General features: G+C 41.7%; 2 protein-coding genes across 5 annotated transcripts; one reads left to right on the forward strand and one right to left on the reverse strand.

Annotated features, from left to right (window-relative positions):
* Positions 1 to 172: 172 nt before the first annotated feature.
* Positions 173 to 5426, reverse strand: gk (glucokinase). Of its 2 annotated transcripts, none has more exon segments than NM_001124249.2 (10): positions 173 to 1410; positions 1527 to 1760; positions 1929 to 2084; positions 2875 to 3058; positions 3239 to 3338; positions 3489 to 3584; positions 3722 to 3841; positions 3982 to 4136; positions 4392 to 4554; positions 5244 to 5423. In NM_001124249.2, coding segments are annotated over 10 exon segments (1416 nt in total). In that variant the 5' UTR covers positions 5304 to 5423; the 3' UTR covers positions 173 to 1262.
* A 4209-nt stretch (positions 5427 to 9635) lies between these two features.
* LOC110525934 (synaptobrevin homolog YKT6) lies at positions 9636 to 15306 on the forward strand. 3 transcript variants are annotated; one of them, XM_021606458.3, is made up of 8 exons: positions 9636 to 10043; positions 10343 to 10513; positions 10733 to 10815; positions 10907 to 11007; positions 11183 to 11287; positions 12446 to 12511; positions 12677 to 12778; positions 12986 to 15306. In XM_021606458.3, the coding sequence occupies exons 2-8, from the start codon at positions 10410 to 10412 to the stop codon at positions 13019 to 13021; spliced, it is 597 nt and encodes a 198-aa protein (XP_021462133.1). In that variant the 5' UTR covers positions 9636 to 10043; positions 10343 to 10409; the 3' UTR covers positions 13022 to 15306. The 3 variants fall into 3 exon arrangements, with proteins under 3 accessions (XP_021462133.1, XP_021462134.1, XP_036835989.1); XM_021606459.3 differs by having other exon boundaries at positions 9639 to 9960; XM_036980094.2 differs by having other exon boundaries at positions 9660 to 9906.

Below are 15306 nucleotides of genomic sequence, written 5' to 3' on the forward strand. Positions count from 1 at the left end.
CTCAGACATAATTTTCAAATGAATCATGTGTTTAGTGAGTCCGCCAGATCAGAGGTATCAGCCATGACCAGGGATGTTCTCTTGATAAGTTTGTGAATTAGACCATTTCCTGTCCTGCTAAGCATTCAAAATGTAATGAGTCCTTTTGGGTGTCAGGGAAAATGTATGGAGTTAAAAGTACATCATTTTTATTAGGAATGTAGTGAAGTAAAAGTAAAAGTTGTCAAAAATATATATAAGTAAAGTAAAGTACCGATACCCTAAAAAACGACTTAAGTAGTACTTTCAAGCATTTTTACTGAAGTACTTTACACCACTGAGAATGACTGTAGTTTACAGTCCTATTCAGTTGCATTGGGTGTTTGCCTGGGAAACTTTGTGTGAGTTGCTCACTTTACTGAACAGAAACAGAAACCTGACAGTTCTTTGTGACAGGATGTGGTCATGTACGCTAAAGCCACTTCAGTTATTTGGCCCCTTCAATTTCAAATGACGATAGGCACACAACAAAAATATTTGTATGTTACAGCAACTTTACTTACAACAATAAAAAATGGTCACATTACAAAGCACATTATCATTCTTAGATATACATCATAGGAATTAAGACCTTTACGCTCATCACAGATACATCACTTTTATCAATATGCTATCAAATAAATATTTAATTTCCCACGAACAGTAAGTGAAAGACTGCACTGCAACACATTTGAAAGGGATAATCCCTTAGTTTTAAATTTATATACGGTAACATCTCTGGATTAAACAGACAGCATCCAACTAAAAAACATACTGATGCTATAAATCAATGCCAATCTTTTTCCCTTTAACATTATATTACATTATTAATGAAGCTTTAAATACCTGCAATCAGTGGAAGCTTGAGAACATGTTGAAACAAGGGTTCGTTACTTTCTGGGACTCACCACTTATGCATTGTGGGACTGCAGGGAATTTTCAGAGGCTCATCAGTTCAAAAACACATCTGTATAATACTGTACACTGGGAAAAGTGATGATTGAATCTGTCTCTGTGTATCCCATGTTGTGTGTGCTGTGTGGTGGGGTTATTTGTATGTACAGTGAGTTATCCACACTCGTATTGCTTCTCTCACCAATGAGGAGTTACAGATTACTCTGTGAAAGCTTCAAGAGGAGGCCAGAGCTGGATCACCCTAGATGAGGTATAATTTACTGTATGAGGTCAGAGTTAAGCCTGGTTCACCTGCATCGCCCCCTATAGGTGGGAGGCTGTTACGACTCTCAGGGTGTCAGCATGCACGCTGCCATCTTACAGGCTACTGCCGAGATAAGTGCCGCCCCCCGGCCACTCCCTTCCTCTGATTGGATGAAGGTGATGTCACAGTGAGGCGTCAGCTCCCGCACAACTTTGTGGAACCTGTCCTGGAAACTGCGGAGGGAGATTAACATCAGAGTTAGAATACAAAACATGACATTGTCGCTAGATATGACTAAGATTATTTGTATGTTATACTTGGTGACTCCCTCTCCCTCCTCCCTCCTCACCAGGGGTGGAGTTTGTAGACGGAGCCGTCGATGCCCACAGTGATCTTCAACACCGCCAGGCTGCGGCGTTCTCTCATACGGTTGATGACGCCGGCTAACCCCGCCCCACACATGTGTGCTGCCCGCGTGGACACGCTCTCACAAGCTAGACGCACTATGTCACAGTCCAGCTCCGACGGCAACACGCCCAGCGTAGACAGGATGTTGTAGATCTGCTTCCTGTCTCCAGAGTCACTGAGAAACACACAGGGAGAGAACACACACTTAGACTTAGTGAGGGAAGCTTTGACTGGCTCGGACAGAAGACAGTCACTGACACAAAGAGTTGGAACTGTGTCGATGGCATTGTAATAGTGTTGACAGTTGTAATTCTAATGTCATTGTTGTGTCGTGACCCCTCACCCCTCTATCTGGGAGACGTAGCGCGTCTCAAAGCTGCCGCGAGTCTTCAGCAGGTCAGAGGCTTCTCCGTTAAACAGCAGCTCCTCGTTCACCAGCTTCAACAATACCAGCCGCACCAGCTCTCCCATGTACTTCCCACTGATCAGCTTTTCATAGCTACGGGAGCGATGGCGAGGAAGGAAGAGAGAAAGGGGGCAGAAGGGAGAGTTGAGGGAAGCAGCGGGGCAGAGCAAGTGGATGGAGGAAGAGAGAAAAAGAGCTGTGCGTCACACAACACGTGAAAATACATCCCTGTCATCATAATTTCCCAGCTAGGCCGGGGAGAAACAAGAAAGTGAGAGATTGAAAAGCAGGAGAGCGATCTCTCGGTCTGGTCGCTGTGGGGCGGAGAGAGAGATAAAGTGCTAGGGTGAGTGAGGCTCAGCTCAGCGGTTGCCTGTGTCAAGGGCCTGTCAGAGTAGACGGTAAACAGCCATTAGCCTGGCTGACATTAGCTAGCGCTGGACAGGAGCTCATTAATCTGACCCTGATGTCTAGTGACTGGGCTGCCACTAGCCTCGACTTGGAAAACAAGAGGGTTACCTAGTGACCACACATAGGCTGCAGGTTAGTGTCAGGTGAGTGTTATAGACAGGCTGCATGTGCATTGTGTCACAGCAAAGTACAGGTCTTTCAGAAACTCTTGACTCTCACATACTTTGAGCTCTAAGAATGGACACATTTATACATGTCTGGATATACTGTACATGCAACCAGTACTGCACAAGAGAAACTAAGAACTACTTTCAAATTTCTGCAAATTCCTGGAAAGTAATCAATTATTTTAGCCACTTTATGCCAATTAAAGGTAGTTTTATCACCAGTGGAGATGGTAACACTCCCTAAACTTAGGAAGGCCTAATTAGGTTATTGTGCTGAGATAAACAGTGTAAGGCCCAATACTCACAGTTGTTGTCCAGGGTTGAGTGATGTCTCGTCCACCACCCTGTCGTACTCCAGTCTAAACTCCTCCAGCTCTCCGTTGGCTCCAAAGGCCCCCCACTCTGTGTTCACACACATCCTCCCCTCTTCCCCCTCCACCAGCTCCACTGTCCGCATCTCCTCCATGTAGCAAGCGTTACACCCAGTACCTGAGGACAGGACAATGCTCATATTACATTTGATTTGTGTGTCGTATTACAGACAAATAGCAACATAGTAGGCTTTAAGGAGAGGTAGAGAGCTGGCAGGTAACATGAGATAAATGGCTGATAAACCTGTGTGTGTGTGTGTGTGCGTGCGTCTGTGCGCGCGTGCATGTGCATCCTTACCCACAATCATTCCCACTTCGCAGCTGCGGTCCTCATAGTAACAGGATATCATGGTGGCAACTGTATCGTTCACCATGGCAACGACGTCCATCTCAAAGTCCTGAAGAGTAAAGGAACATTTCAGTACGGCTCTATTTACATGAATCTAATACGCATGTTTTACAAATGTATCATAGCATGTCTATCACAACATATCTATTATTCTATGTATCATAAACACAGAATCCTAATCCTGAAGTGAAAATCCTACCCCTCTCCTCTTGATGGCATCTCTCAGTAGTCCCACCACGTTGTTACCCTCTGCTCCAGACGCCTTGAACCCTTTGGTCCAGTTCAGTAGGATGCCCTGGGAGGAACACAGAGGGTTTGGGTTGTTAGCAGGGCTTAGACACTAACTCAGATACTCAGATAGTCACTCGCGTATCAAATCTCTAATCTGAAGTCTGTGCCCTGTGCAGATCTTGTACTTAGTCCATCTCCAACCTTGTCTATGTTCTCGTGTCGTACAGGAAAAGAGAAGGTGAAACCCAGAGGAAGCTTCTTGTGCTTGATGTGTTGTCTGTTCAGGAAGTCTGATATACACTCAGCAATGTAGTCAAAGAGCTGAGAAGAGCGGGGAAGGAGGGAAAAGGGTGAAGGGAGAGAGAGGATGGTGAGTCATGATGATTTATGGGGGACACTGATTAAACTAGTCGACACAATGCAGTTCTGGGTGAACACTTCTAAGTACACTGCACTCTCACCATCTCAGCCGTGCCTGTCATGGCGTCCTCAGAGATGGAGTACATCTGGTGTTTGGTCTCCACCTTCCATCCCCTCTCCTCATCCTCCCCCACCTTCACCAACATCACACGGAAGTTAGTCCCCCCCAGGTCCAGGGCCAGGAAATCACCCACCTCTGACACAGCGCAACACACAGAACGGTGTCATATAGGATCAAACACACACAGCAGGGGTTTCTGGAATAAGAACATTGTTCTATCTTATTTTTTTGTTTTTTAAAGCACTACAAATTGAATGTCAAATAAATCTAATAAGAAATGTCATGTTCTTTCATGTGCCATCACCCATTTAGTACAAATAGCCTAGGTATCTTGCATTTACATTGTTATCTCGCAAGAAAGCATGATATAAACTAGGTATATGCCTCTACCTGATCCTTCAGGGGTAGAACAGACGTAGGTGGGCAGCATTTTGACACTGGCCTCCTGGTGCGTCTCTACACGCAGTCCCCGGTCCATCTCCCTCATCATCCTCTTCATCACCTCCTTCAACTGCTCCTTCTTCAGCCTGAACTCCGACAGGATCTGCTCCACCTGGGGTGGGAGGGACAGAGCCCTCACAAGTAACCATCATAATATTCATTCCTAGAATACCTTGAGAATAGAAGAACATTATTTACCCAACGGAACTTCAGGTGTGGCATTTCTCAAGTCCAAGGACACTTTACATACGCACGTCATGAGTAGAGTACAGAATTTAAAGCACAGTAAAGGAAAGTGTGAAGAATGACAGTAAGGGTAAGGATAATGAAGATCTATTTCATGTTTAACTTCAGCCCTTTCTCTCTCTAATTTTTATTCATCTAAAATGTCAGCTGCGGAAACAGAAGCGTTGAAAACCAATCAAAAAAAATAGAATAATTTCAAAGACATAAAAGTTGCGTCATGCCGTATGCTCTGTGTTATGGTGGCTCTGAAATACATTTCGCCACCAAGATACACAGTTTCATCCAGGTATTTCACAAAGAGGACAAAGTAGTAAACTGAATGTCTGACAAAGCTTCTCACCCAAAACTTCCTCTCAAACAACATGGAGCAGTATATGTGTGAAGACTTGAGTTAATTCAGACAACATTCATGCAGAGTAGAAAGTGAAATTATAACATTGTTAAGGCAATAATGTTCAAATTATTTTTTGAAAACTTAATCAACTCAAGTAAACCAAACCCAAATGAGATTATTCAGAATTTCTGACCTAAACTCTTCAGAAATGTGTCTCTTACCATGATGACTGTCTCTAGCACAGAGCTGAGGCTACAAGGCATCTTCCCCATCTGGCCCATGAAGGAGCTGACGCACAGTATCTTGTCTAGCTCTCTAAATCACTTGCGTGTGTATCTAGGTGTGTGGTAAGTGTGTGTTTGGCATGAGTGTGTGTGTATGCAGAGGCAGTGAACTGTAAATGTAGTTGAATGAGGACCTCGGCTGTTTTTATGCTCTGGTAAAGGGGGCTGGCCGGGGGAAGATGGAGGCCCACACAAATGCCCACCCCCTAACCCTTCACCCCATCTAGCCAAGGACATGTGGTCAGATGATATCTACAATTTCTGAGACAATATGACTCTAGTAATACTGCAAAAGAAATTGACAAACCAATTCAATTTTTTTCCTGAATACGAAGTTTTATGTTTGGGGCAAATCCAATAGAACTTTCCATATTTTAAAGTATAGTGGTGGATGCATCATGTTATGGGTATGCTTGTAATCGTTAAGGACTGGGGAGTTTTTCAGGATAAAAAAGAAACAGAATCAGCTAAGCACAGGCACAATCCTAGAGAAAAAGCTGGTTCAGTCTGCTTTCCACCAGACACTGGGAGATGAATTCACCTTTCAGCAGGACAATAACCTAAAACACAAGGACACATTTTCAGAGGACAGAGGTTTTACCAAGAAGACAGTGAATGTTCCTGCGTGGCCTAGTTACGGAGTTGACTTAAATCTGCTTGAAAATCTATGGCAAGACCTGAAAATGGTTGTCTAGCAATTATCAACAACCAATATGACAGAGCTTGAAGATTTTGTTTATTTATAATGGGCAAATGTTGAACAATACAGGCTTGTAAAGCTATTAGACTTACCCAGAAAGGCTCACAGCTCTAATCACTGCCAAAGGTGATCCTAACATGTATTGACTCAGGGGGTTGAATACTTACAGTATCTAATCAAGATGTATTAGTGTTTGATTTTTCATAAATTTTTTAGAAATGTTTTTTTTTTTTTTATTGTCCACTTTGACATCACATAGTATTTTATGTAGATTGTTGACAAAAACAATACAATTCAAACCATTTCAATCCCATTTTATAACACAACAAAATGTGGAAAAAGTCAAGGGGTGTGAATACTTCCTGAAGGCACTGTTGCTTGCTACGCTATAGAATGTGAATTATCACCACAGGTCAATTTGAACAGCAAAGTATTGCAGTGAGAAAATCTTTCATATGCGTAAAGACAAACCCAAAAGCAGGCATACATACAGCTAACTATTACTGTTGCTATTTAACAGCATTTCTAGTACAAGTAACCTACATTAATTTCCACTCTGTATCCATTTGATGGTATGAATGACCAGACTTGGAAGTTTGTCTGTTTAGTAGAACAGGTAACATGGTCATTTGAGCTTAGTCATTGACATAGAAATAGTTGACATTCATAGATGACTGTGTTTGCTTAGAAAACGTGGCAAAGGTGTGACCTATTTTATTGGGTTCAACAGAAGCCTCTCACAGGATTATGATTTACAGTAGGTCTGAATATATGTACCTACAGTATTAAGATATCTTCACATAGGGAGGTAGATCAGACACTGGTATAAAGAGTGTAATATTGCTGTATTCAAAGTCTTAGTCATTGTTTAACTAGCTCAATATTAGATGTCAAAGCATCTAAATTTAGCGCACTGCAAAGTTGAATGACCGATAAAATCAATAATGAAGCGTTGTAGGCAAAGGTCTCCTGTGCTTATCACCCGAAAAGGTTTAATTTTAGACATGACCAATGGTACTGTCAAAAACAACTCCAAAAATAGCTGTGGTGACCCTTTCCTGAGTGCCCCTATCTCCTGATTTCAGAATAAATGCAACAGTAACTCTTACCAACAGGCTGACACACACTTTGTCAACTACAACCCGCCTTATCGGGAGATTAATCATGGATTTAATTCAAATAGCGCTTTAATTTATATAGCACTTACAGGGAGAATCTCAAAGACAGAAACTGAATTAGCTAAATGAATTGGTAGCTCATGCATGTACAAAACTGCCTGAACAAAGATCTTCAGTAGAGGCTGGCACAAGTCCAGATTATATTTGACTCGGCCTGTTTCCACAATAATAAGAGATTGAGTTCATTTAAACATTCCATATTCTTTATTCTTTATCAGTATAATCTTGTGTAATAAATCATTGTACTGTATTATGAAATCAAACCTGAAGAATATGTTTTCTTGTGTGTAAAGTTTGATTGAATAGCCACCCCCCAACATGCACATGTGCAACATAAATCAGAAAAGAGGTGAGGATCTTAATTCAACCTTCCTGTATAACCCTGGGCAAGGATGCTATAGGTGTTACAGTAACACACACACACACACACACACACACACACACACACACACACACACACACACACACACACACACACACACAGGCACACACACACAGGCACGCACACACATGCATGCTGCTGTTTGACAAATCCATCCATGTTTGATTGGTGTCAGGTCCTTTTATGGATGGAACTTGAATGTGTGCCAAGTAGCTCCATAGCTGACGTTTTTGGCTAATTTAACCCAGTTAAAGCTCTCCTACTGGGCTGTTTGCTGAGATGGCCTGATGGGCAAGGCTTCCATTCACCTGACTCACTCCTCAGATGAGACCACATAAAACCACCCACTTTTTATTCATAACAACTGTCTACAGTCATTCAGCTAACACATCCACCTTCTTAAAAACCAAAAATTGCGAAAGTCATCTCTCAAAAGTAAAGCAAAAATAGTACTACTTGTACAATGCCACATTTAGAATGTTAAATGCTGTAGGCAAGTCATCTAAATAGCCTGATAATTCATTTTTCATATACACCTTATCTGATACCCTGTTTCATGCTTTCATGGACTTTGGCAGTGATTTATTTTTATGCTTCTAAAACTCAGTTTGCTAGAAAGTAGGATTTTCCATTGCCCTGGAATGAGACTTTCTAAATAGGACAACTTAAAGCGGCCCTTCAGGGAATCTTCCATTAAATGGATAAGATTATCCCAATATTTTTTACCTTATCCATCGTATGAGGATCCATATCATACATGTCCTGCCGGTCATGGGTGCTGTCTGCTGTGGAACAGTAAGCGTGTTGTCCAGTTAGGCTACGAGAGCAGGTTGGAAAGTAGCAGTTGGTCTTGAATCTTCATCTGTTAATACAGGCCTATTGAACATGTGTTTGAGGAGTGTCCAAATGATTTATGTCCAACCAGTTCCTCAGTGGACAACATTGTCTGCTGTTAGGCTAGTTATTCTGTAAAATAATACACACTAAAGGCCTGTATAAATAAACAAACACTATTTCAGTTAAAAGTGTTCACTCAAATGCCTGGAAAAGTCTGTGTAGGCTAGTCCTAAAATACACTTTTTTTATTCATTAGTGCGCTTTTGTAGTTCATGACGCATCCACTGCGGCCATCAATAACAGAAGTGCACTGGCCCAAAAAAAACGACTCAACCTCAGATAAAATCAAGTCCTTCTCACCATGGTCCTCAGATCCCAAAATGTAGCAGTAACATTCAAATAATCTCCATCCAAGTAACCTCAATGTATATCCAAAAATAAATGTTCTTTTGCTTTTCCGTTTGAGAAAACAATCTCACATACACCTCCAAAGCTCTTAGCCTACATCTCATTAACTAGGCTGCTATTCTTTTCTCAATATCCATGGCAACCAAAACTGTCAGATTAAAGGGGGGGAAACACCCCTTATCCTGCCACAACCACCCTGTCAACATATGCTCACAATAGCTTTCTTTCACTGTCTCCGTGCCCAACGTTTTCAATTCGCTGCCCTGGGAGTCAATAATTTATCTGCACACTTCTAGTATGGAAAGCACTTAGCACCGAGTTAAGTGGCCAGGAGGAAATTGTTAAATTAAGCAAAATTACTTAGGAAAACAACAAATGAGAGTGGTGAGAAATCAGAAGTGGCAAGGCCTATACCCGATCGAAAGGTCACTGTCTACTCATGACCTGTCCTAATAAGCCTAATAATAATAATTTGTGGGGGTTTTATACACTCCTTAACTTCTTTATACTTATTTATTTGGACAGTGAAGCTAAAACGTTTAATCTGGATATATACTCCAGCATTTTGGATTTGAGATCAGGGATTTTTTTTTTATATCAGTCAAGTCAAATCAAATTTTATTTGTCACATGCCCCGAATACAACGGCTGTAGACCTTACAGTGAAATATTTACTTACAGTAAAAGCCCTAACCAAAAACACAGTTTATTTTTGTAAAAAAAAAAATCGTTTAAAAAAACAAAACAATTAAAAAATAATTAAAGAGCAGCAGTAAAATAAGAATAGCGAGGCTATATACAGGGTTACCCTCAGAATCCCTACTTCCCAGAGCTATGCCTGTGACACCAGCAGGGAGTGGGGTCACAGCCAGAATCCCTACTTCCCAGAGCTATGCCTGTGACACCAGCAGGGAGTGGGGTCACAGCCACTCCCATTGATATTAAGCCTACACGCAACACAACATGTTCCTATGCTTACTTTTTCACACCTCAAGCACAAGCGATCTGGAAGTAGGAACTGAACACAGAATTGTAATGAGGCCTTGTTGCATTCCGGAACAATTACCCTGTGGGACATTGCTTCGATCGTGACGTGGTTGGTGTTGCTAGAAAGAGACGAACTGGTCATAATACTGATAACATCCTACAGGTCGTTCACTAAGTTATTATGGAATAATTCAGTTGGTATTTTATTCTCAACAGTTAACAAACCATTTAGTGCAGTCTTCTCTGGTAAGTAAGTACGACAAGGGAACTTGAGCTAGCTCCATCGTTCTTGGCACTTAGTTTAGCTAACAACAACAACAATTGTGCTAACGTTAGCTAGCAAGCAGCACACAAATATATGGCGAGAACGGTAGCTACATGTCGATAAACGTTAGTCTATCGTGGTAGCGTTAGTTAGGCAATCGTTTGGATTGTAGAGTATGTGTGTAGTAGACAATAAGCTACCTTGCAGCTTATGTATTGTGTGGCTGTACGGATGGTTTGGCTCATGTGATTTGAATTTGTGTCCCTTTCTTGACATGTAGGCATTGCGACCTCTAGGCTGCTGCGCTGGGACACGCCAGTCATAGCCCTGGGACTGTCTGCGTCATCATGAAGCTGTACAGCCTAAGCGTTCTCCACAAAGGAGCGACTAAATCCAATCTCCTCAAATCCGCATATGACCTCTCCTCCTTCAGTTTCTTCCAGCGCTCCAGGTGGGTCTTCCTCTTGGCACATGGGCTGAAGTGCATCTCAATAGTCTAAGAGGGTTCCTTCCCTCCATCTTCACTGATTTTTGTACATCAGGGCAGATGAAGAAGTTAACACCCCTGTCATTAATAGCCTATCTTAAACCTGTCATGGATTTACACTTCATTAGAATTGACAAGAACACCAACAATGTTTTCACCATTGTTTGTGTTTGGTTTTGGCAGTGTCCAGGAGTTCATGACCTTCACCAGCGCCTTGATTGTGGAGCGTTCTGCACACGGCAGCCGAGCCTCAGTCAAAGAACAAGGTTAAGCCCTGATACATTGGGCTATAGCATATGGGAGTTTTTTATTTGTTATGTGAGGACATCTATAATTTCTACCCTTTCCTCCCTCCAGAGTATCTGTGCCATGTGTATGTGAGGAATGACAGTCTGAGTGCGGTGGTGATAGCAGACAGCGAGTACCCCCAAAGAGTCGCCTTCACACTACTAGACAAAGTGGGTACACTGCCAATATGTGCATTACCTCCTTAGCAACAAGTGAAGAATATTACTCTCTGTTCTGGGTCTTGTTCCTCTCAAGGTTTCTTCCAAAGTTATTGCTCCTCGCCAGGCCCTTTCGGCTTTATTTTTTATGTTTTCAGCTGTTCTAGATTGATGTTTGATCATGTAGGTGCTAGAGGAGTTCTCCAGGCAAGTGGAAAGTATAGACTGGCCATCTGGAAACCCAGACACCATCAACTACAAAGCCCTGGACATCCACCTGGCCAAATACCAGGTACACATGGCATCCTGTCTCTGAAATAGACACATAAAATGCACCACCATTCAAATGTTTGGGGTCACTTAGAAATGTCCTTGTTTTTGAAAGAAAATCACATTTTTTGTTCATTAAAATATCAAATTGATCAGAAATACCGTGTAGACATTGTTAATCTTACCCGCAAAACACCAGTCTCAACATCAGCAGTGAGGAGGCGACTCCGGCATTCTGACCTTCTAGGCAGAGTTCTTCTGTCCAGTGTCTGTTCTTTTGCCCATCTTAATTTTTATTGGCCAGTCTGAGATATGGCTTTTTCTTTGCAACTCTGCCTAGAGGGCCAGCATCCCGGAGTCACCTCTTCACTATTGACGTTGAGATTGGTGTTATGCAGGCATGCAGCTATTAATGAAGCTGCCAGTTGAGGACTTGAGGCGTCTGTTTCTCAAACTAGACACTAATGTACTTGTCCTCTTGCTCAGTTGTGCACCGGGGCCTCCCATTCCTCTTTCTATTCCGGTTAGAGCCAGTTTGCGCTGTTCTGTGAAGGGAGTATTACACAGCAATTTCTCTCATGGAATAGCCTTTATTTCTCAGAACAAGAATAGACTGATGAGTTTCCTCAGAAAGTTCTTTGTTTCTGGCCATTTTGAGCCTGTAACCGAACCCACAAATGCTGCTGCTCCAGATACTCAACTAGTCAGAAGGCCAGTTTTATTTCTTCTTTAATCAGAACAACAGTTTAAAGCTGTTCTAACACAATTGCAAAAGGTTTTTTTTAATGATCAATTAGCCTTTTAAAATGATCAACTTGGATCAACACAGTGTGTCATTGGAACACGGGAGTGATGGTTACTGATAATGGGCCTCTGTACACCTATGTAGATATTCCATTTGTTTTATTTTTTATCAGCTGTTTCCAGCTACATTGGTCATTTACAACATTAACAATGTCTACACTGTGTTACTGATCAATTTGATGTTATTTTAATGAACTAAAAAAAATGCTTTTCTTTCAAAAACAAGGACATTTAAGTGACCCTAACTTTTGAACAGTAGTGTATATTGCACATAGATTAATAAAATAACACTTGAATAGCCAACCCTACTTTGAGTCCTTCATGTTTCTTCTTGGATGATTGTGAAAGTTTGACAGAATTTGTGTTCTCTCCTCAGAACCCCAGAGAGGCAGATGCGATGACCAAAGTGCAGGCTGAGCTAGACGAGACAAAAATCATTTTGGTGAGACACTTTAGTCGACACTCGCGTACAACTCCAAAACATCTCCCGTAAGAACATTTCCCCCCTGTGTAGGAAGCTTGCACTACTGCATATCTGACACTGTTAGTGCCTGTGGTTGGTAGGATGCTGTATATGAAGTGGACTGGGCTGTGATTGTCTCTGCAGCACAACACCATGGAGTCTCTGTTGGAGAGAGGGGAGAAGCTGGATGACCTGGTGCAGAAGTCTGAACACCTGGGGAACCAGTCTAAAGCCTTTTATAAGACTGTGAGTGGTGACTGAACTGCGCTCTCCAGTTAAAATAATCACAGCATCTTTGATTAAACTTGTGCTACTTTTATCCCAATTTAATTTGCTACACTTCATCAACTTTTTTTATTAAGGCTAATTTCCATTACATATGTATCCTTCTCAGTGTGAAATTGATATTGTAATCGCTGATCAGTCACTTTGTCTGTGTTTTCTATCCAACAGGCACGGAAGCAGAACTCATGCTGTGAGGTCATGTGATGTTGCTGACTGTCCTCTTGGATATCTCTCTCTTGGCCTTTCTGCTCATTCTACAACTTCCATCGTGCCCCAGCCTCCAGGAGACCGAATGGCCTCCACTCAGTCTCTGGGAGGGAGCAGGGGAGGAAGGATGTGGGATCTCTGGAATTTCTTTACATGCTTACTGGGGAAGAGGAGAGGATGTGGGGCTGCAGGACTGGTGGGGTTTCATCAGGAAGATATCATACGTATTGGCTTCATTGTAACAGTTCAAAAGGTGTTTTGAGGAGGTTCCTAGCCAGCCAGGACGTGTTTGTTGTTCAAAATGTCTTAAACCGTTTCCTGAATTCAGACTGTATCAGAGTCTTAATCTGAGTTTGAACTCAGCTTTCTGGGAGTTTTCATCTTATGCTTGGCGTTAAAGAAACCCTGACAATCTCCCTCTGTACTCATTGCAGTAACTCACAGGATCTGCTGGTGATCTCATTAAGGTCTGGTATTGACATTTTATTTCCTCTGCCCTGTAGATGACACGGTTTCCTCACATTCGTGGTTCAGGGCCTGAGACAACAGAACTCCATGATCAAATCCTCTTGAGTTTGTTTTCAAAGCTCATTTCTACAGGACATTAATTGGATTAGTGTTTTGATTATGTAACCTAATCAAAACAACAATATGTAACCCATTGATGTTTTGTTGTTCTCTATGAACACGTGAAAACTTTGAAACATTCCCAGGTTTTTCAAATTCATAAAAGTTGATTGGTATTGTAGCACAAGCGGGTGAACTTATGTTGAACTAAAATAGGGTGACCTGTACTTATAGAGCATTGTGTAGTGATGTCTACAGATTCTCATTGATAGACAAAGCCTTATTAAAATATGGGGTTAGATTGAAGTCCCCCTACGTATGAGTATGTGTTTGGAAAGTGTCCTATTGGAGGGGCTCTCTGACTTTGTAATCCTTCTAAAGCTGTTGTGTTTCTAGACTGGACAAAGGCTTAAGACATGGCACACAATGAATCAGCCACGACCCACCAATGGGTTTTGCTCCACCATTAGGTGTTCTACTGCAGCCTTATGTCTGCAGCTCTGCCCCCTGTTGGCAGTGTGAACATACTACATCTGGATTGGATTTCAATTCTAACTGAATGATCATGACAACACATGTTGGGTAGTTAACTTCACTTTTGGAACAAGGAAATTACTACCTAAGGTTATTATTTCATGGTGAGCAATGCTTCTAATGTTGCAGGTAGAAATGTAATGTATAGAACAGACAATATTCCCTTTTCAGCATAACACAGAATCGTGTGCGTTTTACAAATATTTCAATCAATGTATTCTGTTTCATTTAACAGGCTCAGCTTTGGGTGCACAACACACTCACAGATCACTCATTTTGTTGCGCTCAGTATTAAACATACCCATTTGATTTTCTTTTTTTAGCAGAAATGGCTTCAGGTTGTCATTGTGTTTCCAGACCCCAGCGGATATGTGAGATAAAAGCGAGGCCTTTGATATTTTAGATGTAGTGTATCTTGCTGCCTTATTTTGTGTGTATGACCTGGTTGTGTGTATGTGTAATTGTTTGTGACTGTGTGCAAAGACATAATTAGTCAGACTTTAACTGCTCTTATTGCTTTACGTCACAACTTCTGTGCAATCGTAGGCTGACTATATTCTCTCCAGATAATGTTTTATCTTGAAACCTGTTTAATTTGAGTAGGGAAACAGTTCATTTGACCCCAGTGTTTCCAATGAAAGATACTTCTACGGCAGCACAGTCCTACTTTAATTTCCTCAAATGTTTTTGTTAACCCTGCTTTTTGGTGTTAACCAATGATTTATATAGGCTACATTAGATGACTGACGGAGCGCTGTTTTGACACCACCGTGCCTCCATCTTGGCACTCCCCCACTATTGTAAAAAAGTTAAGCTATAGAATGTCTACATTTGTTTTTGTCACCTTTATTCTATTACAGTCCCCTTTTAAATGCAGGGATGGACAACTCCAGTCTGCAGGGGCCGAGTGATGTCACACTTTTCCCACAGCCTTACAAAACACAGCTGATTTAGCTAATTGCGTTTTAAACTGCAGGTCATGATTAGTTCATTATTGGAGTCAGGAGTGTTAAGTGTGACACCAATAAGGCCCCTGAGGACTGGAGTTGCCCATCCCTGCCTTAATGCATACTTTAAAATTATACTGAACAAAAAATATAAAAACGCAACATGTAAAGTGTTGGTCCCATGTTTCATCAGCTGAAATAAAAGATCCCACACAGTTTCCATATGCACAAAAA

This window comes from Oncorhynchus mykiss, chromosome 6 (genome assembly GCF_057628025.1).
Source record: "Oncorhynchus mykiss isolate SJ-2025 chromosome 6, ASM5762802v1, whole genome shotgun sequence".
NCBI lineage: Eukaryota > Metazoa > Chordata > Actinopteri > Salmoniformes > Salmonidae > Oncorhynchus > Oncorhynchus mykiss.